General features: G+C 42.8%; 1 protein-coding gene across 1 annotated transcript; it reads left to right on the top strand.

Moving 5' to 3' along the window:
• Positions 1-5,001: 5,001 nt before the first annotated feature.
• LOC128063820 (sulfotransferase 2A1-like) lies at positions 5,002-23,236 on the top strand. The gene is made up of 6 exons (XM_052656634.1): positions 5,002-5,137; positions 8,143-8,351; positions 9,510-9,636; positions 12,191-12,285; positions 21,751-21,928; positions 23,124-23,236. Exons 1-6 carry the CDS (start codon positions 5,002-5,004, stop codon positions 23,234-23,236), a joined length of 858 nt encoding a protein of 285 aa, XP_052512594.1.
• Positions 23,237-25,381: the final 2,145 nt, after the last annotated feature.

Here is a 25,381-nt window from a genome sequence, read left to right as displayed (position 1 = left end):
TTCCCATTAAGTGATGCCATGATCTCTGTTTTCTGAATGTTGAGCTTTAAGCCAACTTTTCACTCTCCTCTTTCACTTTCATCAAGAGGCTCTTAGTTCTTCACTTTCTGCCATAAGGGTGGTGTCATCTGCATATCTGAGGTTGTTGATCTTTCTCCCAGCAATCTTGATTCCAGCTTGTGTTTCTTCCAGTCCAGCGTTTCTCATCATGTACTCTGCATAGAAGTTAAGTAAGCCAGGTGACAATATACAGCCTTGACATACTCCTTTCCCAATTTGGAACCAGTCTGTTGTTCCATGTCCAGTTCTAACTGTTGCTTCTTGACCTGCATACAGATTTCTCAGGAGGCAGGTCAGGTGGTCTGGGGAGGTCAGGGGAAGATGAGATGCTGGATGGTATCACCGACTCGATGGACACGAGTTTTGGTAAACTCCAGTAGTTGGTGATGGACAGGGAGGCCTGGCGTGCTGTGATTCACGGAGTCACAAAGAGTCGGACACGACTGAGCGACTGAACTGAACTGAAGCTTTTGCAACATTTGCTAGATTATGCTCTCATTTCTTTCACTCTCATGTACAATATAAACTTTTTCAGCCATTTGAAAGTAAGTTACAGAAATCCTTTGCTTTTATCCCTCAAAACTTCACTGTATGAGGCTTCTCTGGTGGCTCAGTGGTTGAGTCCACCTGTCAGTGCAGGAGACAGGGGTTCCTCCCTGGTCTGCAAAGATCCCACATGTCCCAGAGCAACTAAGTCCATGCGCCACAACTATTGAGCCTGTGCTCCAGAGCCCAGGAGCCACAACTACTGAAGCCCATTTGCCCGAGAGCCCTGCTCCACAGGAGAAACCACAGCAATGAGAAACCTGCTCACCCCAGTCAGACAGTAGCCCTGCTCACCGCAACTAGAGAAAAAGCCTGGGCAGTGACTAAGACCCAGCAGAGTTCAAAACAAATACAATTATTTTTAAAAAACTTTATATTTTCTAAGATCAAGAATATTTCCTTTATAAACACAAAAATGACAGAAATCAGGGAAGTTAGTATTGATGCAGTTATTATCTAATCCACAGTGTGCATTCAAATGTGGTCACCTGTCCAGTAATAAAATAATAGCATTTTCTGTGGTTTAGGAGTCAATCCAGGATTTAGTTTACATTCTCCCTTCTAATTTCTCTGGACCATATTGTAGTTTTTCTTTTCTTATGTTGTTTTAAAATAACAATTTGATAATTTGAATGGTACTAGACAATTATTTGGAGAAGGCAATGGCACCCCACTCCAGTACTCTTGCCTGGAAAATCCCATGGATGGAGGAGCCTGGTAGGCTGCAGTCCAAGAGGTCGCTAAGAGTCAGACACGACTGAGCGACTTCACTTTCACTTTTCACTTTCATGCATTAGAGAAGGAAATGGCAACCCACTCCAGTATTCTTGCCTGGAGAATCCCAGGGACGGGGGAGCCTGGTGGGCTGCCGTCTACAGGGTCGCACAGAGGCGGACACGACTGAAGCAACTACTCAGCAGCAGCAGCAGACAATTATTTTTTAAAGATTCCTCAATTAGAGTTCACCGGAGATGTTCTCATTAATACCTTCAGGTCTAGACTTCATCTTTTATATATGCCCACATAAAAGGAAGGAAGGTAAGGACTTCCCTGGCAGTCCAGTGGTTAAGGCTCTGAGCTTCCAAAGAAAGGGGTTCAATCTCTGATCAGAGAACTAAGCTCCCACATGCCATTAGGCCTGGTCAAAAAAAATTGAAAAAAAAAAAGGAAGAAGGTGAGAGTAAATTTACCATGGGGAAATCTCAGTTCAGTTCAGTCACTCAGTCATGTCTGACTCTTTGTGACCCCATGAATTGCAGCCTGCCAGGCCTCCCTGTCCATCACCAACTCCCAGAGTTCACTCAAACTCACATCCATCGAGTCGGTGATGCCATCCAGCCATCTCATCCTCTGTCATCCCCTTTTCCTCCTGCCCCCAATCCCTCCTAGCATCAGAGTCTTTTCCAATGAGTCAACTCTTCGCATGAGGTGGCCAAAGTACTGGAGTTTCAGCATCATTCCTTCCAAAGAATAGCCAGGACTGATCTCCTTTAGAATGGACTGGTTGGATCTCCTTGAAGTCCAAAGGACTCTCAAGAGTCTTCCCCAACACCACAGTTCAAAAGCATCAGTTCTTGGGCACTCAGCTTTCTTCACAGTCCAACTCTCACATCCATACATGACTACTGGAAAAACCATAGCCTTGACTAGATGGACCTTTGTTGGCAAAGTAATGTCTCTGCTTTTGAATATGCTATCTAGGTTGGTCATAACTTTCTTCCAAGGAGTAAGTGTCTTTTAATTTCATGGCTTCAATCACCATCTGCAGTGATTTTGGAGCCCCCCCCCAAAAAAAGCCTGACACTGTTTCCACTGTTTCCCCATCTATTTGCCATGAAGTGATGGGACCAGATGCCATGATCTTCGTTTTCTGAATGTTGAGCTTTAAGCCAACTTTTTCACTCTCCTCTTTCACTTTCATCAAGAAGCTTTTGAGTTCTTCTTCATTTTCTGCCATAAGGGTGGTGTCATCTGCATATCTGAGGTGACTGATATTTCTCCCGGCAATCTTGATTCCAGCTTGTGCTTCTTCCAACCCAGCGTTTCTCATGATGTACTCTACATATAAGTTAAATAAGCAGGGTGACAATATACAGCCTTGACGTCCTCCTTTTCCTATTTGGAACCAGTCTGTTGTTCTATGTCCAGTTCTAACTGTTGCTTCCTGACCTGCATATAGGTTTCTCAAGAGGCAGGTCAGATATTTCCATCTCTTTCAGAATTCTCCAGTTTATTGTGATCCACATAGTCAAAGGATTTGGCAGGGTCAATAAAGCAGAAATAGATGTTTTTCTGGAACTCTCTTGCTTTTTCCATGATCCAGCGGATGTTGGTAATTTGATCTCTGGCTCCTCTGCCTTTTCTAAAACCAGCCTGAACATCTGGAAGTTCACGGTTCACATACTGCTGAAGTCTGGCTTGGAGAATTTTGAGCATTACTTTACTAGTATGTGAGATGAGTGCAATTGTGCCGTAGTTTGAGCATTTTTTGTCATTGCCTTTCTTTGGGATTGGAATGAAAACCGACCTTTTGCAGTCCTGTGGCCACTGCTGAGTTTTCCAAATTTGCTGGCATATTGAGTGCAGCACTTTCACAGCATCATCTTTCAGGATTTGAAATAGCTCAACTGGAATGCCATCACCTCCACTAGCTTTGTTCATAGTGATGCTTTCTAAGGCCCACTTGACTTCACATTCCAGGATGTCTGGCTCTAGGTGAGTGATCACACCATCGTGATTATCTTGGTCCTGAAGATCTTTTTTGTACAGTTCTTCTGTGTATTCTTGCCACCTCTGCTTAATATCTTCTGCTTCTGTTAGGTCCAGACCATTTCTGTCCTTTATCAAACCTATCTTTGCATGAAATGTTCCCTTGGTATCTCTAATTTTCTTGAAGAGATCTCTAGTCTTTCCCATTTTATTGTTTTCCTCTATTTCTTTGCATTGATCGCTGAGGAAGGCTTTCTTATCTCTCCTTGCTATTCTTTGGAACTCTGCATTCAGATGCTTATATCTTTCCTTTTCTCCTTTGCTTTTCGCTTTCTCTTCTTTTCAAGGAAACAGGATCAGATACTGACAAATAACTATTTGTAAGGCCTTCCCAGACAGCTATTTTGTTCTTTTGCATTTCTTTTCCATGGGGATGGTCTTGATCCCTGTCTCCTGTACAACGTCACGAACCTCCGTCCATAATTCATCAGGTACTCTATCTATCAGATCTAGTCCCTTAAATCTATTTCTCACTTCCACTGTATAACCATAAAGTTAACAAACATTACTTCTGATGTTGATCAAAATCAACATCAAAAATGAGATGTCAGTGAAAGTGAAAGTCACTCAGTCCTGGCTGACTCTTTCGACCCCATGGACTAGGAATTCTCCAGGCCAGAATATTGGAGTGGGTAGCCATTCACTTCTTCAGCGGATCTTCCCGACACAGGGATCGAACCAGGGTCTCCTGCATTGCAGGTAGATTCTTTACCAACTGAGCTATGAGGGAAAGCCCAATGTGGCTCAGCTGGTAAAGAATCCACCTGCAATGCAGGAGACCTGGGTTTGGCACACCCCAAGAGAGGGACCTTCCCTCAAATACCTGACCAGTAATCAATCCTCAAAACTGTCAAAGTCATCAAAGATAAGGAAAGTCTGAGAAACTGTCACAGCCAAGAGAGACCTACGGAGACATGAAGACCCAATGTAATGTCATGTCTGGGATGGGATCTTGGACTGGAGAAAGGATATTGGGTAAAAACTAAGGAAGTCCGAATAATGTATGGACTATGAGAAGTCTTCACACTATCTTTACAATTTTCCTATACATCTAAAAGTGTTGGAAAAAAATAACAAAGCTTATTTAAAATATTTTTTTAGGATTTCCCTGGTGGTCCACTGGTTAGGATTCTGCCTGCCAATGCAAGGGACTCAGGTTCGATACCTGGTCCGGAAAGTTTCCACGTGCCAATGTACAACTTAGCCCCTGTGCCACATATTCAGCCCAGCTGCCTAGACCCCTCAGCTTGGCAACAAGAGAGTAACCCCTGCTTGCTGCAGCTAGAAAAAGCCCACATACAGCAATGAAGCCTGGCGCAGCCAATAAATAATAAACTTAAAGATATACATTTTTAATCTACGACATGTCTACACCCTCCATCTTGTTACTAAACTTCTGGTTCCCTCCTGTGGGGTCAAACTCAGGTCACACCAGAATGTTCTCTGAATGACTTCACGGTTGCCCAATATCATCAATCTTGTAACCCTCTCTTTTTATGGGCAGGCACACTCATCAACAACCTGGGAGAGATTAATGATTGTTCGATGTTGACTATAAAACGGATCTCCCAGTCCAGTAGTGACTATGGCTAAAAGGCTCACGAGAGGTAGAAAGAGCCCATCATCATGACAGGAAAGTCTTTGTGGTTTGAAGGGATACCCTTCCCAAGCCTGGATTACTCACCTGAACTCCTGAGAGAGGTGCAGGAGAGTTTCCTTGTTAAAGATGAAGATGTCTTACTGCTGACTTTCCCCAAATCAGGTAAGGAAGCAGGATCAGATACTGACAGGCTGTGGCTGTGGCCCTCATTCTTCAGTAGACAGATGGAAGGCTTTCTGTATGCTGGCAATGCATTAGGGGAATAGAAACGTGCACTGATACCACTGGTGTCCAGAGAAAAGGGTTGAGCCAGGCAGTTACACAGTCGGCTGAGTGCTCAGAGGATGTAGTCAAAGGCATTGGAGGAAACCATGGGAATGAAGCCTAAGGCAGATTCAGCTGTTTGTAGAGAGGAGTGGAAGAAGATGGGGAGTGAAGTCTGTAGAGGAAATGGGTGCTATTGTTTAGTTGCTCGGCCCTGTCTGCCTCATTGTGAAACCCCATAAACTATAGCCCACCAGGCTCCTCTGTCCATGGGATTCTCCAGGTAAGAATACTGGAGAGGGCTGCCATCTCCTTCTCCAGGGGATCTTCCTGACCCAGGGCTTGAGTCCTAATCTCTCTGTCTCCTGCACTGGCAGGTGGATTCTTACCACTGAGCCCCCAGAGAAGCCCTAGAAGAAGTAGGGGAAGGAGGTAACTCTGTGAGATGTCTATGTTCATTAGCTTGACAGTGGTAGTCTTTTCACAATGTGACACGTGACAAATGAACATGTACACCTTAAAAATACACATTCTTTTTTAAATAGAATTTTGCTTCTTGCTTTTATAATTACTATCGATTTATTTCGGACTGTGTCAGGTCTTCTCTGCTGCGTGGGCCTTCTCTAGCTGCAGTGTGAGGGCTTCGCTAGAGGCAACTTCTCTTGTGGAGCCCGGGTTCTAGGGCTTCAGTAGTTCAGTGACTCACGGCTCAGTAGTTACAGCGCATGGGCTTAGTTGCCCCACTGCCTGTGGGATCTTCCCGGGTCAGAGATTGAACCCATGTCTCCTGCGCTGGCAGGTGGATTATTCACCACTGAGCCCCTAGGGATGCCCTATTTCTGCTTTATATGAAAGAGACGATAAGCTCCCTGCTAGCAGAAACAAGTCTTATCCAGTTACTTGTATAATATAATGGAGCAATGGACAGTTTAGTCTTGCCATGTTGACCCCACTGTTTTTGAACTGAGGGTGTAAACATATACATCCTTAACTTGTTAGTAATAAGTCAATAAAACAAGGTGGGAGGGCTGGGGTGAGGAATAAAACATAACTACTGCAGCCAAGAAGCAAGATAGAAGAAATGGCACTAAATTGAGATCAAAAAGAGTGAACGTGGGGCGTCCCTGTTTGATCCCTGGTCAGGCAAGATTCCACATCCTGTGCCGCAACTAAGCCTGTACACCGCAACCACTGAGCCAGTGCTCCAGGGCACACAGGCCACAGCTGCTGAGGCCCATGTGCCTGGAGCCTGTGCTTCACAAGAAAAGAAGCCACTGCAATGAGAAGGCTTCTCAGTAGCCCCTGCTCACTGCAACTAGAGAAAGTCTGAGTGCAACAATGAAAACAGCAGAGGCGTTAATGATAAAATAAATAAATATTTTTTTAGATAAAGGAAAGAATTAGCAGCAGGAAAATAAATTTTTTTTTAAGGAGTGAATGTGAAATTATTTTGTGGAAAGAGATACTTTCCAGGACTTCCCTGATGGTCCAGTGGTTAACAATCTGCCTGCCTTGCAGGGGACATGGGTTCAATCCCTTGGTCCAGGAAGATCCTCCATGCTGTGGAGCAATTATGCCCGTGTGCCACAACTACCATAGCCTGCAGGCTCTAGAGCCCATGTTCTGCAATAAGAGAAGTCACGGCAATGAGAAGCCCGAGCATCACAACTAGAGAGTAGCCCCCTGCTCACCCCAACTGGAGAAAGCCCAAGTGCAGCGAGACCCAGCCAAAAATAACTGCATAAATAAATATAACTTTTCAAAAAGGAGAGATTTTCCAGGAAAGGTATCAGCATATCAGCATGGATAGTGATCAGGAATTGGAAAAGAACTTGGCAAATCCACTGAACTGAAAGGATGTGGATCATACATCTGAGAGTGGCAAGGTCATAGAGGGACTGTGATTGGGCAAGAAGCAAGGCTGAAGTCATCGGAAGTGCAGTGGTAATGATGAGCCAAGGGCAATGGGAATCTGTTAAAAGGCCAAGAGCAACGGGAACACGTTCAAGGGATTTAAGCAAATAGCCGAAGCATGAAGCAACCCAAAGGTCCATTGACAGATGAATGGGTAAAGAAAATTTATTATCCACATATTGAGAATATTATTCAGCCTTAGAAAGGAATGGATTTCTGACACTTGCTACAACACGGATAAACTATGAAGACACAGTATGTATGGAGTGAAGTGAAAGTGTTAGTTGTTCAGTTGTGTCTGACTCTTCATGATCCCAGAGACTGTAGCCCTCCAGGCTTCCCTGTCCATGGGTTTCTTCAAGCAAGAACACTGGACTCTGTAGCCTTTCCTTCTCCGGGGGATCTTCTGACCCAGGGATCGAACCTGGGTCTTCTGCATTGCAGGCAGATGTTTTATCATCTGAGCCACCAAGCTCTGCATGGTAGGTATGACTCCACTCAAATGAGGTATCAGAAACAGAAAATAGAATGATTGCCGGGGACTGGAAGGAGAAGAAAATGGGAACTTGTTACTTGATGGGCACAGAGGTTCAGCTGTGCAAGATGGAAAAGTTCTGCAGATTGTTTGCACAACCATGTACATATACTTAACCCTAAAGAGCTGTACAGGGCTGCCTGGTGGCTCAGCGGTAAAGAGTCCGCCTGCCTAGGCAGGAGAAGTGGGTACAATCCCTGGGTTGGAAAGATCCCCTGGAGAAGGAAATGGCAACCCACTCCGGTATTCTTGCCTGGGAAATCCCAAGGACAGAGGAGCCTGGAGGGCTATAGTCCATGGGGTTGCAAAAAGAGCTGGACATGACTGAATGACTAAACAACTGAACTGTAATTTAAAGATGGTTAAGATGGTACCTTTTATGATCTGTATACATTATAAGAATTTTTTAAGTCAGATTAAAATGATTGATCATATTTTTCCTTTCTTTATCTAGGAACAAACTGGTTGATTGAAACTGTCTGCTTGGTTTACTCCAAGGGGGATCCCAAGTGGGTCCAATCTGAGCCCATTTGGGACCGCTCCCCCTGGGTAGAGACTAAGGTTGGGTATGAATTACTAAAGGAGAAGGAAGGCCCACGTCTCATCAGTTCTCACCTGCCCATCCAACTCTTCCCCAAGTCTTTCTTCAAATCCAAGGCCAAGGTCAGTGTACAACAGTCAAGACAGTCTTCATCAGGGCTTCCCTGGTGGGCCAGTGGTGCTCTGTCGCTTAAGTCATGTCCGACTCTTTGTAACCCCATAGACCGTAACCCACCAGGCTCTGCTGTCCATGAGATTCTCTAGGCAAGAATACTGGAGTGGGTTGCCATGCCCTCTTCCAGGGGATCTTCCCAAGCCAGGGATTAAACCCACATCTCTGGCATCTCTTGCATTGACAAGAAGATTCTTTAGTCTATAGTATCCCAGAGGGAAAGAACAATGCTTTCCTCTTACGAAGATCATGGCATCCGGTCCCATCACTTCATGGGAAGTAGATGGGGAAACAGTGGAAACAGTGTCAGACTTTATTTTTCTGGGCTCCAAAATCACTGCAGATGGTGATTGCAGCCATGAAATTAAAAGACACTTACTCCTTGGAAGAAAAGTTATGACCAACCTAGATAGTATATTCAAAAGCAGAGACATTACTTTGCCGACTAAGGTCTGTCTAGTCAGGGCTATGGTTTTTCCTGTGGTCATGTATGGATGTGAGAGTTGGACTGTGAAGAAGGCTGAGTGCTGAAGAATTGATGCTTTTGAACTGTGGTTTTGGAGAAGACTCTTGAGAGTCCCTTGGACTGCAAGGAGATCCAACCAGTCCATTCTGAAGGAGATCAACCCTGGGATTTCTTTGGAAGGAATGATGCTAAAGCTGAAACTCTAGTACTTTGGCCACCTCATGAGAAGGGTTGACTCATTGGAGAAGACTCTGATGCTGGAAGGGATTGGGGGCAGGAGGAGAAGGGGACGACCGAGGATGAGATGGCTGGATGGCATCACGGACTCGATGGATGTGAGTCTGAGTGAACTCTGGGAGATGGTGATGGACAGGGACGCCTGGCGTGCTGTGATTCATGGGGTCGCAAAGAGTCGGACACGACTGAGCAACTGAACTGAACTAAACTGAATTGGTCCAGTGACTAGTTCACTGGAATTTTAAAATACACATTTGATTAATGAATATAATAACTAGTTTATTAAAATAATCCATGATATTTAAAGGGCACTTTCTAGGAACTGGTTTTTTTTCCCATTTTTATGATGATTAAGAAGGTTAGAAAATGACTATTGATTTTTCATGATCCAATTTTTCTCTTTAAGATGATCTACCTCATCAGAAATCCCAGAGATGTTTTTGTGTCTGGTTATTTTTTCTGGAGGAATGCAAAATTTGTTAAGAGACCACAGTCAATGGAACAATACTTTGAATGGTTTGTCGAAGGAAATGGTGAGTGAATATAAAATATGAAAGCTCGGAGTTGTCAGAGTCCTTCATCAGACCTCTTTTTATTTTTTTACCCAACTTGATGTCTCTACATCTAACCAATGCATGGGTTTAGGGTTCCGTCACCACTGGAACCAAAATTTTCTGAATCCACATATTATCTTGTAAGGCAGAAGGACTTCAACCAGCCCTTTTGTTTGCCCCATCAGAAACTATCCTAGCTATCTTCTGAATCTGCATGACCTAATGCTAACACAAAGCAATCACATTCTTCTCCTGTACCCTCCTAAATTTGTGAAAGTCAGGAGACTTTCTGAAAGTCAACTTTCATTGGCTTCCTGGACAATACGATCCTGACTGTCCACCATTTATGGGTGCATCTTTCAAAAAGTCCCTTAATTCTCTTGTCCTCTGTGTCTAAAAACTGTATGCATTACCCCAGGACCTTTATGGGCTTCCCAGTTTTCTCAGTGGGTAAAGAATCTGGCTGTAATACAGGAGATGCAGGAGATACAGGTTCTGTCCCTGGGTCGGGAAGATCTCCTGGAGGAGGGCATGACAACCCACTCCAGTATTCTTGCCAGGAAAATCCCATAGAGAGGAGCCTGGAACACTCCAGTCACTGGGATCGCAGAGAGTCAGACACAACTGTAGTGACTTAGCATGCATTCACTCAGGACCTCTATTTTTTTGAATTAATTATTCATTTTTCTGGCTGCATCAGGTCTTAGATGTGGAAGGTGAATTCTTCCATCTTAGTTGTGGCTTGGGGGTTCTTTCATTGCAGCATGGGGGATCTAGTTCCCTGACCAGGGGTAGAACCCTGACCCCCTGAATTGGAGCACAGAGTCTTAGCCACTGTACCACCAGGGAAACGTCTCTGTACTTTTAATTATGCAGAGCTTCTAGGCATTCTCAGATACTTGAAATGTTGCAGTTTTTCCCAAAACTATGTGATGAGTCTAGTACCTCAGCTGTGATACGTCTCCCGGTTTCAGAACTGTTTCTTAACAGCCCATGGGCATCTTCACTGGAGAGGGCCATTGTTGTTTAGTCGTTCAGTCACGTCTGATCCTTTTCATAAACTATAGAAAACAGCATCTCTCCCATCTCTATAGTTTCATCTTTTTCCCCCCTTAGTACTCATCACCAGTGAGTATGTATTCTATTTATTTGTTTCTGCCACATGTCTCTCCACCAAGATGCAACGTCTTTGAGTTTTTCATTGTTGACTCCAGGCCCTAGAGCGGTGCTTGCCACTTGTGTGTGCATGCTCAGCCGATCAGTCATCTCTGACTCATTGCAACTCCCTGGACTGTAGCCCGCCAGGCTCCTCTGTCCATGGAATTGTCCAAGAATATCGGAGTGGGTTACTGTTCCCTCCTCCAGGGGATTTTCCTGACCCAGGGATCAAACCCACATCTCTAGCCCTCTTGCATTGGCAGGCAGATTCTTTACCACTGCTGCCCCCTGGGAAGCCCCATTATCATCAGTGTGAGATGACAAATAAATAATCAAATGCAACATGAAATAAAGCAAAGAGATCTTAGTAATGTCATTAAGAGATCTATTAATGTCACTCTTTGATGCTCACAGAGGGCATCCTGCCATCAGTGGACATTCACTCTGCTCCCTGTCTGCCAACATTCTGCCGGAACTCGACATCTTTTCTGCTTCTTGGGCAGCTAGGGACACACCGGTCACCAAGACAGTTGATGGTGCTGCTGTCGACAGGGGAGAATCTAGTGACGTCCTTGGTCTATGGGAGTCACGCTACAGACTCTCTATTATCCTCATCTGCATGCTCATCAGCCCTTCCAGGCTATGACGCAATCATCACTTCTATATTGAACAGTTCAGGTTCCCTCACTTTTTTTTTTTGCCCTCAATACTGAAGTCCAATCTTCAAACACTGGAAGTCATAGTTTTTATTGAGCTGATCCTGAGTGAACTCTTCAGCCATATCTCCTGATTTGCTTCAGGCTACTCTTTCAGAAAAAGAGCAATAAGACTTCCCTGGTGGTCCAGTGGTTCAGAATCTGCCTGCCAAAGCGGGTGACATGGATTCGATCCCTGGTCTCGGAAAATCCCACAAGCCATGGGGCAGCTAGGTGGGTGCACTGCAACTACTGAAGCCAGTATTCCCTTCCTGATTTGGTCTCCCGAGGAATCATAATTCCAACAGCAACAATGAAGGGAAGATGACAGGGAGGGGGGAAAAACACAAGTGTTGTGAGAATGTACCTACCAAGCAAAAATATCTAAATGCTGAACAGATAAGAGGCCCCCCCCCCAAAAAAAAACAGCCACTTCTCAGACCACATGGTTCACTGGACACGATCTCCTCACAGACCCTTGAAAACTGTATACAACACCTGCTGCAAAGGCATTAGGCTTGTTAAAGGGCAAATGCATGGTGTTGGATACCGGTTATAACAAGCGTAAATGTGCCCGGCATCATGCTAGCAATTATGCCCACAGAGTGAACGTAGTGTATGAGTCCCTGCTTTCATTCCATGTGTCATCTACTCCCTCTTTCTGCCTCCCCTCCATGCAGTGGTATTTGGATCGTGGTTTGACCACATTCGGGGCTGGATGTCCATGAGAGACAAGGAGAACTCCCTGATACTGAGTTACGAAGAGATGAAATGGGTAACTATTGCTCTTACAGTCAGCACACTCTCTCTCACCACCATCTGCACTCCCCCCACCTTCCCTCCATTCCCCTGGGTCTCCCTTTGACTTTCTCAAAGTTTAGCCTATAGTCAATAGGAGTGAGAATAGCAACCTGGTCTTCATTGCCTCGTTTCTGGTTGACACTTCAAAGCTCCATGCTCTCTTTCTTCACATGTTTTTCTTTGTTTCAGCATAAGGTGAAGGGCTTTTTTACAAAAGAATTTTATTTATGTATTGGCTGTGCTGGGTCTTCTTGGCTGTCCTCAGGCTTTCTCTAGGTATGATGAGACAGGGGTACTCTTGTTGCAGTGCCCGGATTCTAGAGCACAGGCTTAAAAGTTATGCCACATGAGCTGAGTTGCTCCGAGGTAGGTGGGATCTTCCCAGACCAGGGATTGAACCCATGTTTCCTGAACTGACAGGCAGAATCTTTAACACTGAGCCCAGGGGAGCCCCTTTGTTTTCTTTTTGTTAGGATTTTTGTTCTGTTCTGTCCATGTTGTTCTTGTTGTTGTTGTTATTTTTACAGGTGTGTGATTTCTTTTATTTAATTAATTTATTTTAATTTTAATTGGAAGCTAATTATCTTACAATATTGTAGTGATTTTTGCCATACATTGACATGAATCAGCCATGGATGTACACGTGTTCCCCATCCTGAACCCCCCTCCCACCTTCTTCCCCATCCCATCCCTCAGGGTCATTCCAGTGCACCAGCCCTGGGCACCCTGTTTCATGCATTGAACCTGGACTGGTGACCTATTTCACAAATGGTAATATATATGTTTCAATGCTATTCTCTCAAATCATCCCACCCTGGTCTTCTCCCACAGAGTCCAAAAGTCTGTTCTTTACATCTGTGTCTCTTTTGCTGTCTCACATATACCATCTTTCTAAATTCCATATAGATGCATGAATATACTGTATTGGTGTTTTTCTTTCTGACTTATTTCACTCTGTATAATAGGCTCCAGTTTCATCCACCTCATTAGAACTGATTCAAATGCATTCTTTTTAATAGCTGAGTAATATTCCATTGTGTATATGTACCACAGCTTTCATATCCATTCACCTGCCAGTCAATGTCTAGGTTTCTTCCATGTCCTAGCTATTGTAAACAGTGCTGCGATGAACATTAGGGTACATGTGTCTCTTTCAGTTCTGGTTTCCTCAGTGTGTATGCCCAGCAGTGGGATTGCTGGGTCATATGCAAGTTCTGTTTCCAGTGTTTTAAGGAATCTCCATAGTGGCTGTACTAGTTTGCATTCCCACCAACAGTGTAAGAGTGTTCCCTTTTCTCCACACCCTCTCCAGCATTTGTTTGTAGGCTTTTTGATACCAGCCTTCTGACCAGCGTGAGATGGTACCTCAATGTAGTTTTAATTTGCATTTCTCTGATAATGAGTGATATTGAGCATCTTCTTAGATGTTTGTTAGCCATCTGTATGTCTTCTTTGGAGAAATGTCTGTTTAGTTCTTTGGCCCATTTTTTGATTGGGTCATTTATTTTTCTGAAATTGAGCTGCATGAGCTGCTTGTCTATTTTTGAGATTAATTCTTCGGCAGTTGCTTCATTTGGTATTATTTTCTATCATTCTGAAGGCTGTCTTTTCACCTTGTTTATAGTTTCCTTCATTGTGCAAAAGCTTTTTAAGTTTAATTAGGTCCCATTTGTTTATTTTTGCTTTTATTTCCATTACTCTGGGAGGTGGGTCATAGAGGATCCTGCTGTGATTTATGTCAGAAAGTGCTTTGCCTATGTTTTCCTCTAGCAGTTTTATAGTTTCTGGTCTTCCATTTAAATCTTTGATCCATTTTTAGTTTATTTTTGTGTATGGTGTTAGAAAGAGTTCTAGTTTCATTCTTTTACAAGTGGTCGAGCAGTTATCCCAGCATCAGTTGTTACAGAGATTGTCTTTTCCCCATTATATATTTTTGCTTCGTTTGTCAAAGATAAGGTGTCCATAGGTATGTGGATTTATCTTTGGGCTTTCTATTTTGTTCCATTGATCTATATTTCTGTCTTTGTGCCAGTACCATACTGTGTTGATGATGGTAGCTTTGTAAGTATAGTCTGAAGTCAGGAAGGTTGATTCCTCCAGTTCCATTCTTCTTTCTTAAGATTTCTTTGGCTATTCAAGGTTTTTTGTATTTCCATACAAATTGTGAAATTATTTGTTCTAGTTCTCTGAAAAATACCATTGGTAGCTTCATAGGGATTATCTATGGATAATCTATCTATCTATAGATTGCTTTGGGTAGTATACTCATTTTCACTGTATAGATTCTTCTGATCCATGAGCATGGTATATTTCTCTATCTATTTTTGTCATCTTTGATTTCTTTCATCAGTGTCTTCTAGTTTTTCTATATATAGGTCTTTTATTTCTTTAGGTAGCTTTATTCCTAAGTATTTTATCCTTTTCATCACAATGGTGAATGGAATTATTTCCTCAATTTCTCTTTCTTTATTCTCATTGTTAGTGTATAGGAATGCTAGGGATTTCTGTGTGTGAATTTTTTATCCTGCAACTTTACTATATTCACTGATTAGCTCTAGTAATTTTCTGGTGGAGTCTTTAGGGTTTTCTATGTAGAGGATCATGTCATCTGCAAACAGTGAAAGTTTTACTTCTTCTTTTCCAATGGATTCCTTTCATTTCTCTTTCTTTTCTGATTGCTGTGGCTAAAACTTCCAAAACTATGTTGAATAGTAGTGGTGAGAGTGGGCATCCTTGTCTTATTCCTGCCTTATGGGAAATGCTTTCAATTTTTCACCACTGAGGATAATGTTTGCTGTGGGTTTATCATATATGGCTTTTATTATGTTGAGGTATGTTCCTTCTATGCCTGCTTCCTGGAGGGTTTTATCATAAATGGATGTTGAATTTTGTCAAAGGTTTTCTCTTCATCTATTGAGATAATCACATGGCTTTTATCTTTCAATTTGTTAATGTGGTGAATTACATTGATTTGCCAATATTGAGGAATCCTTGCATCCCTGGGATAAAGCCCACTTGGTCATGATGTATGATCTTTTTAATATATTGTTGGATTCTGTTTGCTAGAATTTTGTTAAGGATTTTTGAATCTCTGTTCATCAGTGATATTGGCCTGTAGTTCTTTTTTTGTGGCAACTTTGTCTGGTTTTGGTATTAAGGTGATGGTCCCCTCATGGAATGAGATTGGCAGTTTACCTTCCGCTGCAATTTTCTGGAAGAAATTGAGTACGATAGGTGTTAGCTCTTCTCTAAATCTTAGGTAGAATTCACCTGTGAAGGCATCTGGTCCTGGGCTTTGTTTGTTGGAAGATTTTTATTACCGTTTCGATTTCTATGTTTGTGATGGGTCTGTTAAGATTTTCTATTTCTTCCTGTTTCAGTTTCAGAAGGTTATACTTTTCTAAGAATTCATCCATTTCTTCCAAGTTGTCCATTTTATTGGCATTTAGTTGCTGATAGTACTCTCTTATGATCCTTTGTATTTCTGTGTTGTCTGTTGTGATTTCTCCATTTTCATTTCTAGTTTTGTTGATTTGATTCTTCTCCCTTTTTTTCTTGATGAGTCTGGCTAATGGTTTGTCTATTATATTTATCTTCTCAAAGAACCAGCTTTTAGTTTTGTTGATTTTTGCTATAGTCTCCTAGGTTTCTTTTTCATTTATTTCCGCTCTAATTTTTATGATTTCTTTCCTTCTACTAACCCTGGGGTTCTTCATTTCTTCTTTTTCTAGTTGCTTTAGGTGTAGTTAGGTTATTTATTTGATTTTTCTCTTGTTTCTTACAGTAAGCTTGTATTGCTATGAACCATCCCCTTAGCACTGCTTTTACTGAATCCCTTAGGTTTGGGGTTGTTGTGTTTTCATTTTCATTCGTTTCTATGCATATTTTGATTTCTTGTTTGATTTCTTCTGTGTTTTGTTGGTTATTCAGAAGTGTGTTGTTTAGCCTCCATATGTGTATATTTTTAGTAGTTTCTTTTCCTGTAGTTGATGTCTAATCTTACTGCATCGTGATCAGAAAATATGCTTGAAATGATTTCAATGTTTTTGACTTTACCAAGGCTAGATTTATGGCCAGGATGTGATCTATCCTCGAGAATGTTCCATGTGCACTTGAGGTAAAGGTGAAATTCATTATTTTGGGGTGAAATGTCCTAGATTTCAATTAGGTCTAACTGGTCTATTGTATCATTTACAGTTTGTGTTTGTAAACCTTTTCTGTGTTTTCTGACTAGAGAAGATCCTTTAACATTTATTGAAGAGCTGGTTTGGTGGTGCTGAATTCTCTCAGCTTTTGCTTATCTGTAAAGCTTTTGATTTCTCCTTCATATTTGAATGAGATCCTTGCTGGGTATAGTAATCTGGGTTGTAGGTTTTTCTCTTTCATCCCTTTAAGCATGTCCTGCCAGTCCCTCCTGGCCTGAAGAGTTTCTGTTGAAAGATCAGCTGTTATCCTTACGGGAATCCCCTGTGTGCTATTTGTTGCTTTACCCTTGCTGCTTTTAATATTTGCTCTTCCTGTTTGATCTTTGTTAATTTGATTAATATGTGTCTTGGGGTGTTTCACCTTGATTTTATCCTGTTTGGGACCCTCTGGGTTTCTTGGACTTGGGTGGCTATTTCCTCCCCCATTTTAGGGAAGTTTTCAACTATTATCTCCTCAAGTATTTTCTCATGGCCTTTCTTTTGGTCTTCTTCTTCTGGGACTCCTATGATTTGAATGTTGGGGTGTTTAACATTGTCCCAGAGGTCTCCCAGGTTGTCCTCATTTCCTTTAATTCTTTGTTCTGTTTTCCTCTCTGCTTCATGTATTTCCACCATTCCATCTCCCATTTCACTTATCCTATCTTCTGTCTTAGTTACTCTGTTGTTGGCTCCCTCCAGAGTGCTTTTGATCTCAGTTATTGCATTATTCATTATTGACCGACTCTTTTTTATTTCTTCTGGGTCCTTGTTAAACATTTCTTGCATCTTCTCAATCCTTGTCTCTATTCTGTTTATCTGTAACTGCATTTTGTTTTCAAGATTTTGGATCATCTTTACTATCATTATTCTGAATTCCTTTTCGGGCAGACTCCCTATCTCTTCCTCTTTTGTTTGGTTTAGTGGGCATTTATCATGTTCTTTACCTGCTGAATATTGCTCTGCCTTTACATTTTGTCTAGATTGCTCTGTTTGGGGTGGACTTTCTGTATTCTGGAAGTTCGTTGTTCCTCTTTATTGTGGAGGTTGCTCCCTGTGGGTGTGGTTAGACTAGTGGCTTGTCAAGGTTTCCTGGTTAGGGAAGCTTGCATCAGTGTTCTGGTGGGTAGAGCTGGATCTCTTCTCTCTGGAGTGCAATGAAGCATCCAGTAGTGAGTTTGGAGGTGTCTATGATAGGTTTTGGAGAAGGCAACGGCACCCCACTCCAGTACTCTTGCCCAGAAAATCCCATGGATGGAGGAGCCTGGTAGGCTGCAGTCCATGGGGTCGCTAAGAGTCGGACGCAACTGAGCAACTTCACTTTCACTTTTCACTTTCATGCATTGGAGAAGGAAATGGCAACCCACTCCAGTGTTCTTGCCTGGAGAATCCCAGGGACGGGGGAGCCTGGTGGGCAGCCGTCTATGGGGTCGCACAGAGTCGGACACGCCTGAAGTGACATAGCAGCAGCAGCATGATAGGTTTGATGTGACTTTGGGCAGTCTCTACTTTAATGCTCAGGGCTATGTTCCTGCATTGCTGGAGAATTAGCATGGTATGTCTTGCTCTGGAACTTGTTGGCTGTTAGGTGGAACTTGGTTTCAGTGTAAGTATGGAGGGTTTTGGATGAGCTCTTGTCGATTAATATTCCCTGGAGTTAGGAGTTCTCTGGTGTTCTCAAGTTTTGGATTTCAGCCTCCTGACTCTGGCTTTCAGTCTCATTCTTTGAGTAGCCTCAAGATTGCTTCATCCATACAGCACTGGTGATAAAACATGTAGGTTAATGGTGAAAAGATTCTCTACAGTGAGGGACAGCCAGAGAAACTCACAGAGTTACATAAAGAAGAGAAGAGGGAGGAGGGAGATAGAAGTAACCAAGAGGAGAAGAGGGACAGTCAAAAGGAGGGAGACCAATCTAGTTCAGTAATCAGTTCCCTAAGTGTTCTCTACAGCCTGGAACACCCAGAGAGATTCACAGAGTTAAGTAGAGAAGAGGAGGGGGAGGGAGGAGATATAGGTGACCTGGGGGAGAAAAGGGAGAGTCTAAACGGGAGAGAGCAATCAAGCCAGTAATCACATCCCTAAGTAAAAATAAGTACTGAAGACTAGATTCTTAATGGTACAAAATTGATAACAAATACCAATAAGCAAAGATGAAAAAATCTAGAGTAAATGTTAAACTCTCAAAAATACAAAACAATATCAATCACAAAAATTATAAAAAATATATATGTGAAATTTGCTTTAAAAATAGGGTCTTTTTTTGCAAGGTAATAGTAGGTTATAAAAATGAAAATTAAAGGAGTAGTAAAGAAGTTAAAAATAAAAAAACTAAATAATGATAATAGTAAAAATATATCTAGGAATTTCTCTGGAGCTGTTGAGGACAGCGTGGGATCAGTTCAGTTGCAGATAGTTCCTTGTCCCAGCTTATACTTCTTCTCAAGGTCTATGCTGCTGCCGAGTCACTTCAGTCGTGTCCAACTCTGTGTTACCCCATAGACGGCAGCCCACCAGACTCCCCCCCCGTCCCTGGGATTCTCTAGGCAAGAATACTGAAGTGGGTTGACATTTCCCTCTCCAATGCATGAAAGTGAAAAGTCAAAGTGAAGTCGCTCAGTCGTGTCCGACTCTTAGCGACCCCATGGACTGCAGCCCACCAGGCTCCTCCGTCCATGGGATTTGCCAGGCAAGAGTACTGGAGTGGGGTGCCATTGCCTTCTCCATTCCAATGCTTAGTCAATGCTAACTACAGAGTTTTAATTTGTTGCACCTGTCACTTCCAGAGCAGCTCCCTCTTTGCTTATTTTTGCTTCCTCTGTTTGCAAGTTTCTTCACTGTCTAATTTCCACCCTGACACAAGGGGGCGAAGGTGGTCACTTATTTAGCTCACTTGTTCAGTTGTGCTGTAGGGTTTGAGGACTATTGCAAACAATTTTCACTGGCATGTGTGGGGAGTGCTCGCAGTGTATGGACCACACTGGGTTTGCCTCAGCTCAGTCCCTTGTGGCTCTTGTGTTCCTTGTGGCTCAGCTGGTAAAGAATCTGCCTGCAACATGGGAGATGTGGGTTCAATCCCTGGGTTGGGAAGATCCCCTGGAAAACGGAAAGGCTACCCACTCCAGTATTCTGGCCTGGAGAATTCCACGGACTGTATAATCCATCGGGTCGCAAAGAATCAGACACAACTGAGCTACTTTCACTTTCACTTTCACTTTCATGGCCCCTATGCTTTCTTGCTCTACACTGCTCAGGCTCCAGGTTGCTCTGAAGGGGAACTGTCCAAAGCAGGCCCTGGGTTGCGTGCACTTCCCAGGTCTAAACTGCTCAGGTTCAGGTTCTTGAGTACTCCACAAAGGCAGAGACTTGGTTGGGCCTGCATTTTGTGACCTTCCTAGGTCCGAGGAGCCCAGACAACCAGGTGCTTTTCAAGCACACTCTCCCAGGTGTGTAGTGCATTTTATCACCTCCCCGGTCCCAGCCGCTCAGTTTCCTGAGTGTGTAGCAAAAGAGCCATCTCAGGTGTGCATTGTGTCTCCTCTGGGGGGCTGATCTCAGGCTGCGACCCTCCTGGCAGATGTCAACCATCCAGGATCCCAGGAAGACTTAGTTAGCAACTGGGAGCCTGCTCACAGTTTGGTATAGGATGCCGTCTCTGGGGCCAAGATTGCCCCCTGCCTTCCAGCTCTGGCTGTCGCCCACCTGTCACTCTGCCTCTGGCATGGAGATGGGCCAGTCTGCAGCCAGCTAGCTCTACTATTGTATTCACTCAATCCTTTGTTCTGGGAGCTGACCAGGCTGTGACTTAGGTTAGAGCTTTTTGAGCAAAAGTTCTCTCTCTCTCTCTCTCTTTTTTTCCTCTCTCTCTGGCTATCCCACAGTTTGGGTTGCTATCTCATGTTAGCTCCTTCAGATTGTCCTCTGGGCATTCAGGCCCGTCCTTACCCTAAGCATGCATCCTGTGCCTCCCCCACTTACTGGTGCCAGACGTGAGCATCTAGGCTATTTCTCTGCTGGGAGTTGTGCTTAAGGCACATATTCTGTGGGCTTTTTTTTATCCCCCCTCCCGGTTGTGTTGCCCTCTGAGATTCCAAAACTTCCCACAGACCCGCTGGTGAGAGGGTTTCCTGGTGTTCGGAAACTTCTCCTTCACGATTCCCTCCCTGGGACAGGTCTCTGTCCCTAACAATTTTGTCTCTCTTTTTGTCTTTTATATTTTGTCCTACCTCCTTTTGAAGGGAATGGACTGCCTTTCTGGGTGACTGGAGTATTCTGCCAGAGCTCAGAAGCTGTTTTGTAGAAGCTGCTCAGCATTCAAATGATTTTTTGATGGATTTGTGGGGGAGAAAGTGGTCTCCTCGTCCTATTCCTCCACCATCTTAGGACTACCCCAAGTGTGTGATTACTTGTTAGACCATACTGAAGGCTCATGGAATAAAGAAAACCGTTAAAGCATTATACCTCTAAGAGGAAAGTCTGATTTAAAGCAAAGCCGTTCTGGTTATAAAATCCTTTTTCCTTATCATAATCTCCCAAGATCATATGTGAAGTATTGAGATAATAAATAAGAAGATATGGTAAAGCTCTCTTGTTTTGTTCAAATGTTAGTTGGGAAAAACAGCATTATTTGGGCACATAACCAAGGCTTGAAATCAACTCCTTAAATTTTTGTCAATTTCTCCCTGAAACTCTCTTCCCTAACCCTGATTATAACTCCAGAAGCCCTTCTTAAGTCTCTTTAACAAACCCAGCACTTTAGTGTTTCAATGTGTCCTGAATTCAACTATACTGGGAAATCCATCATGGTCTTTCGATCTACTTTTTTCAACCTTTCTCTGAGTCATTTTTAAATTTTTCAAAAGTTTTATTGACATATAGTTGCTTTACAGTGTGTGTAGCTTCTAGTGTAAAGTGAATCAGCTATACCTATGCATATATCCCCTCTTTATTATTATTATTACTATTATTTCCTTCCGATTTAAGTCACCACAGAGCTTGACTAGAGTTCTCTGTGCATACAGTAGGTTCTCATAGGGTACCTATTCTTTACTTAGTATTGATAGTGTCTATGTGTCAATGTCAATCACCCAGTTCACCCACTCTGGACTCCTCCAACTCTATCCCTACTCACATCTCTACATTTCTTTCCTCTTTTCCTCTCCTCTCTCCCCCTCCTCTTTCAACTGTCTCCTCCCCCTCATCTTTTTTTCTATGTTCTTGCTCTTTCACATAATCTCTCAGATTTTCTCTTCTTCTAGAACACAAGGAGCACTGTGGAGAAGATCTGCCAATTCCTGGGCAAGAAACTAGAACCAGAAGAACTGAACTCAGTCCTCAGAAACAGTTCTTTCCAGGCCATGAAAGAAAACAATATGTCCAATTATTCCCTCCTGAAGGGTCAGTATTTTGAGGAGAATGGACAACTTTTGAGAAGAGGTAAAGAAAACATTCTGCCTTCAAAATGGATCAGAATATGTAGAGATTATTCTTGGCTTATAATAGGGCACTAACCATTGGGAGTAGGGAATGTTTGAATTTATCAATTTAAATTGCTCATCAGTTGAGATTATCCCTTGTGAGCCCTTATCAGGGCATCTCTTTTTAGAGTACTGATGGGGGCTGCAGGTGCTTGAGAAAGTTATTTAAGATTAATTTGTTTTGGTGTGGACCATTTTGAAGTGTTTATTGAACTTGTTACAATATTGTTTCTGTTTTACATCTTGGTTATTTGGCTGCAAAATAAATAATGGCATGACCAAATAAACAAAAGACAGAGAAGAGTAGTTAGACATCTAATACAATAATGCAGGTGAGAAATGATGTTGGCTTGGATGGAGGTGGTAGAAATAGAAGTGGTGAAAAGTGAGTAGACACTGCTTATTACAGACCCCATGGACATCTGTCCATGAGATTCTCCAGGCAAGAATAATCGAGTGGGTTGCCATGCCCTCCTCCAGGGGATCTTCCCAACCCAGGGACTGAACCTGGGTCTCCTGCATTGCAGGCAGATTCTTTACCATTTGAGCCACCAGGGAAGATCTGTTATAGAAAATAAAGCAGTGTTATTGGTGATGAATTTCATTCAAGATGAGAGAAGAGAAGGCAGGAAATTGTTCCAAGCAGGACAATGTGTAAATGAGTATGACCATTAGGCATATGAAAACAACAAACCATTGGTCATTCTGCTGTATTAACTGGAACTTCCATGTCAAACAGACGGAAGGAAATAGATCGAGGGCTTCCCTGATGGTTTAGTGGTTAAGAACCTGCCTGACAACGCAGGGGACACAGGTTTGATTAGTTGCCCCTTGGCTATGGGCTACTAAGCCCATGCACCACACCTGCTGAGGCCAGGCTCTAGAGCACATGCTTGGCAACAAGAGAAGCCGTGCGCTCAAACTAGAGAGTGGCCCGTGCTCGCTGCAACTGGGGAAAGCCGATGCACAGCAGCAAAGACTCAGCACAGCCGCAAATAAATAAATTTTAAAAAATATATAAAATAAACCATGTTAGAATGTGTTGTGAACTACTTAATAGCAATACATTAAAATAAATAGATCTAGAAGATATGTATTGGAGTCTTGAGACCTACCCCTAGATCTGACGTGAGTCTCTATTTTGTGTTTGTCAGGCGTGGCTGGGGACTGGAAAAATTACTTCACGGTGGCCCAAGCTGAAACCTTTGATAAACTATTCCAGGAGAAGATGGCAGACCTTCCTCAAGATCTGTTCCTGTGGAAATAATGATCAGAAACTTCTGGATCTTATATGGACAATGATAATTGCTCTCCTGTCCTCGTATATGTGAAAGACTGGAAGTAATTGCATAAAACCTGTTATTTCATCCTGGTGCTTCAATTGATCCAATGTCTGCATCTTTGAGGACCTGACTATTAAAATTATCAGGGTACCCCTATTTCCCTTCTTGGTATCCCAGCTTTCAAAAATTGTTTATAGTGTTTCATTTCATTCATACAGAGTGGTCAAGAAATAACATAAGAATTGTTGTTGTTGTTCGGTCGCTAAGCTGTGTCCGACACTTTTTGACCCCATGAACCGCAGCACGCCAGGGTCCTCTGTCACCAACTATCTGCAAGTTGGCTCAAATGCATGTCCATTGAGTCTGTGATGCAATCTAACCATCTCATCCCCTGATGCCCCTTCCTCCTTTTGCCCTAATCTTTCCCAGCAGCAGAGTCTTTTCCAATGATCGGCTCTTCACATCAGGTGATCAAAGTATTGGAGCTTCCACTTCAGCATCAGTCCTTCCAATGAGTATTCAGGGTTGATTTCCTTAGGATTGACTGGATTGATCTCCTTCTGTCCAAGGGACTCTCAAGAGTCTTCTGCAGCACAGAAGCACCACAATTTGAAAACATCAATTCTTTGGGGCTCAGCCTTCTTTATGGTCCAACTCTCGCATCCGTAGAGTCAAAGCTATGGTGTTTCTAGTAGTCCTATATGGATATGGAAGAGAAGCCCTGGATGGTCCTAATTTTAGCTGACTGAAGCCCACCAGGAAATGATATCAACCTAAATGTTTCTTTAATTACTTCTGGAGTCAATATTTCAGAAGCAGGCATTCTTCTTTTTGCTTGTTATGTGAATGTGGGAAGCCTTGAATCCTAGAGTCCTCCACTGGGTAATAGAAGGTGGGACCCATAAAATAACAATTGCTATTATAGATTTTCAATGTGGCCAAAAAGAGAATTCTCGCAGCCCAACCACTAAAACCTGGAAGCGTTTCATAAATTCTAAGTATGTTAATGATGAAATGGCAAATAAGAACTGGATCCTGCCATGTAGTTTCACCCCCATACCTGTGAGTCTAAAGCAAGTTCTTGTCTCTTATGCTTAAAAAGAGAGATTTCAGGGACTTCCCTAGTGGTCCAGTGGTTAAAACTCTGTGCTTCCAATGCAGGGTGTGTGGGTTTGATCCCTGCACAGGGAACTAAGATCCCACAGGCTACACAGAGTGGCCAAAAAAAAAAAGAACAAATATATTTCTTTAAAAAAGTAGGTTGCTATAAAAAAAAAAGTGTGAAAGATTTAAATCCATGGTATCCCAATTTCACTGTAGCTTATTGTCACTACATCTATTTATTTAGTTTTTATTTTGATTTTTTAAGGGCTTCCCTGAAATCTCAGTTGGTAAAGAACCGCCCTGCAATGCGAGAGAAGCCTGTTCAATTCCTGGGTCAGGAAGATCCCCTGGAAAAGGAATAGGCCACCCACTCCTATTCTGGCCTACAGAATCCCAAGGCCCATGGGGTTGCAAAAAGTTGGACACGACTGAGCAACTTTTTTTGTTTTTAATTATCTTCAAACTTAGGGGAATCTTGCAAGCAATACACACAAAGTTCTTGTGTATAATTCACACAGATTTACCAACACTAACCTGTTGTAACGTTTACTAGACTATGCTCTCATTTCTTTCACTCTAATATACAATATAAACGTTTTCAGCCACTTGAGAGTAAGTTACAGAAATCCTTTCCTTTTATCCTTCAAAACTTCAGCGTATGGGGCTTCTCTGGTGGCTCAGTAGTTAAGAATCCACTTGTCAATGCAGGAGACACGGGTTCCTCCCTGGTCTGCGAAATCCCACATGTCACAGAGCAACTTAGCCCGTGTGTCACAACTATTGAGCCTGTGCTCCAGAGCCTGGGAGTCACAACTCTGAAGCCCTCGGGCCCGAGAGCCCTGCTCCACAGGAGAAACCACAGCAATGAGATGCCTACTCACCTCAATTAGAGAGTAGCCCCGCTCACCACAACTAGAGAAAAAGCCTGGGCAGCGACGAAGACCCAGCAGAGTTAAAAATAAATAAATACAATCATTTTTAAAAAGCTTTATATTTTCTAAGATCAAAAATATTTCACTTATAAT

The sequence above is a fragment of the Budorcas taxicolor genome, chromosome 18 (genome assembly GCF_023091745.1).
Source record: "Budorcas taxicolor isolate Tak-1 chromosome 18, Takin1.1, whole genome shotgun sequence".
Classification (NCBI taxonomy): domain Eukaryota; kingdom Metazoa; phylum Chordata; class Mammalia; order Artiodactyla; family Bovidae; genus Budorcas; species Budorcas taxicolor.
The sequence above is the reverse complement of the archived record's forward strand: the minus strand, read 5'-3'. Positions and strand labels throughout refer to the sequence as shown.

Bases quoted from the DNA above. Each gene is read 5' to 3' on its own strand.
- LOC128063820 (XM_052656634.1), top strand. From the start codon at position 5,002: ATGACAGGAAAGTCTTTGTGGTTTGAAGGGATACCCTTCCCAAGCCTG. The intron at 8,352-9,509 runs GTCAGTGTACAA...TTTCTCTTTAAG, and splicing joins TCTTCAAATCCAAGGCCAAG to ATGATCTACCTCATCAGAAA. The intron at 12,286-21,750 runs GTAACTATTGCT...CTCTTCTTCTAG, and splicing joins GTTACGAAGAGATGAAATGG to AACACAAGGAGCACTGTGGA.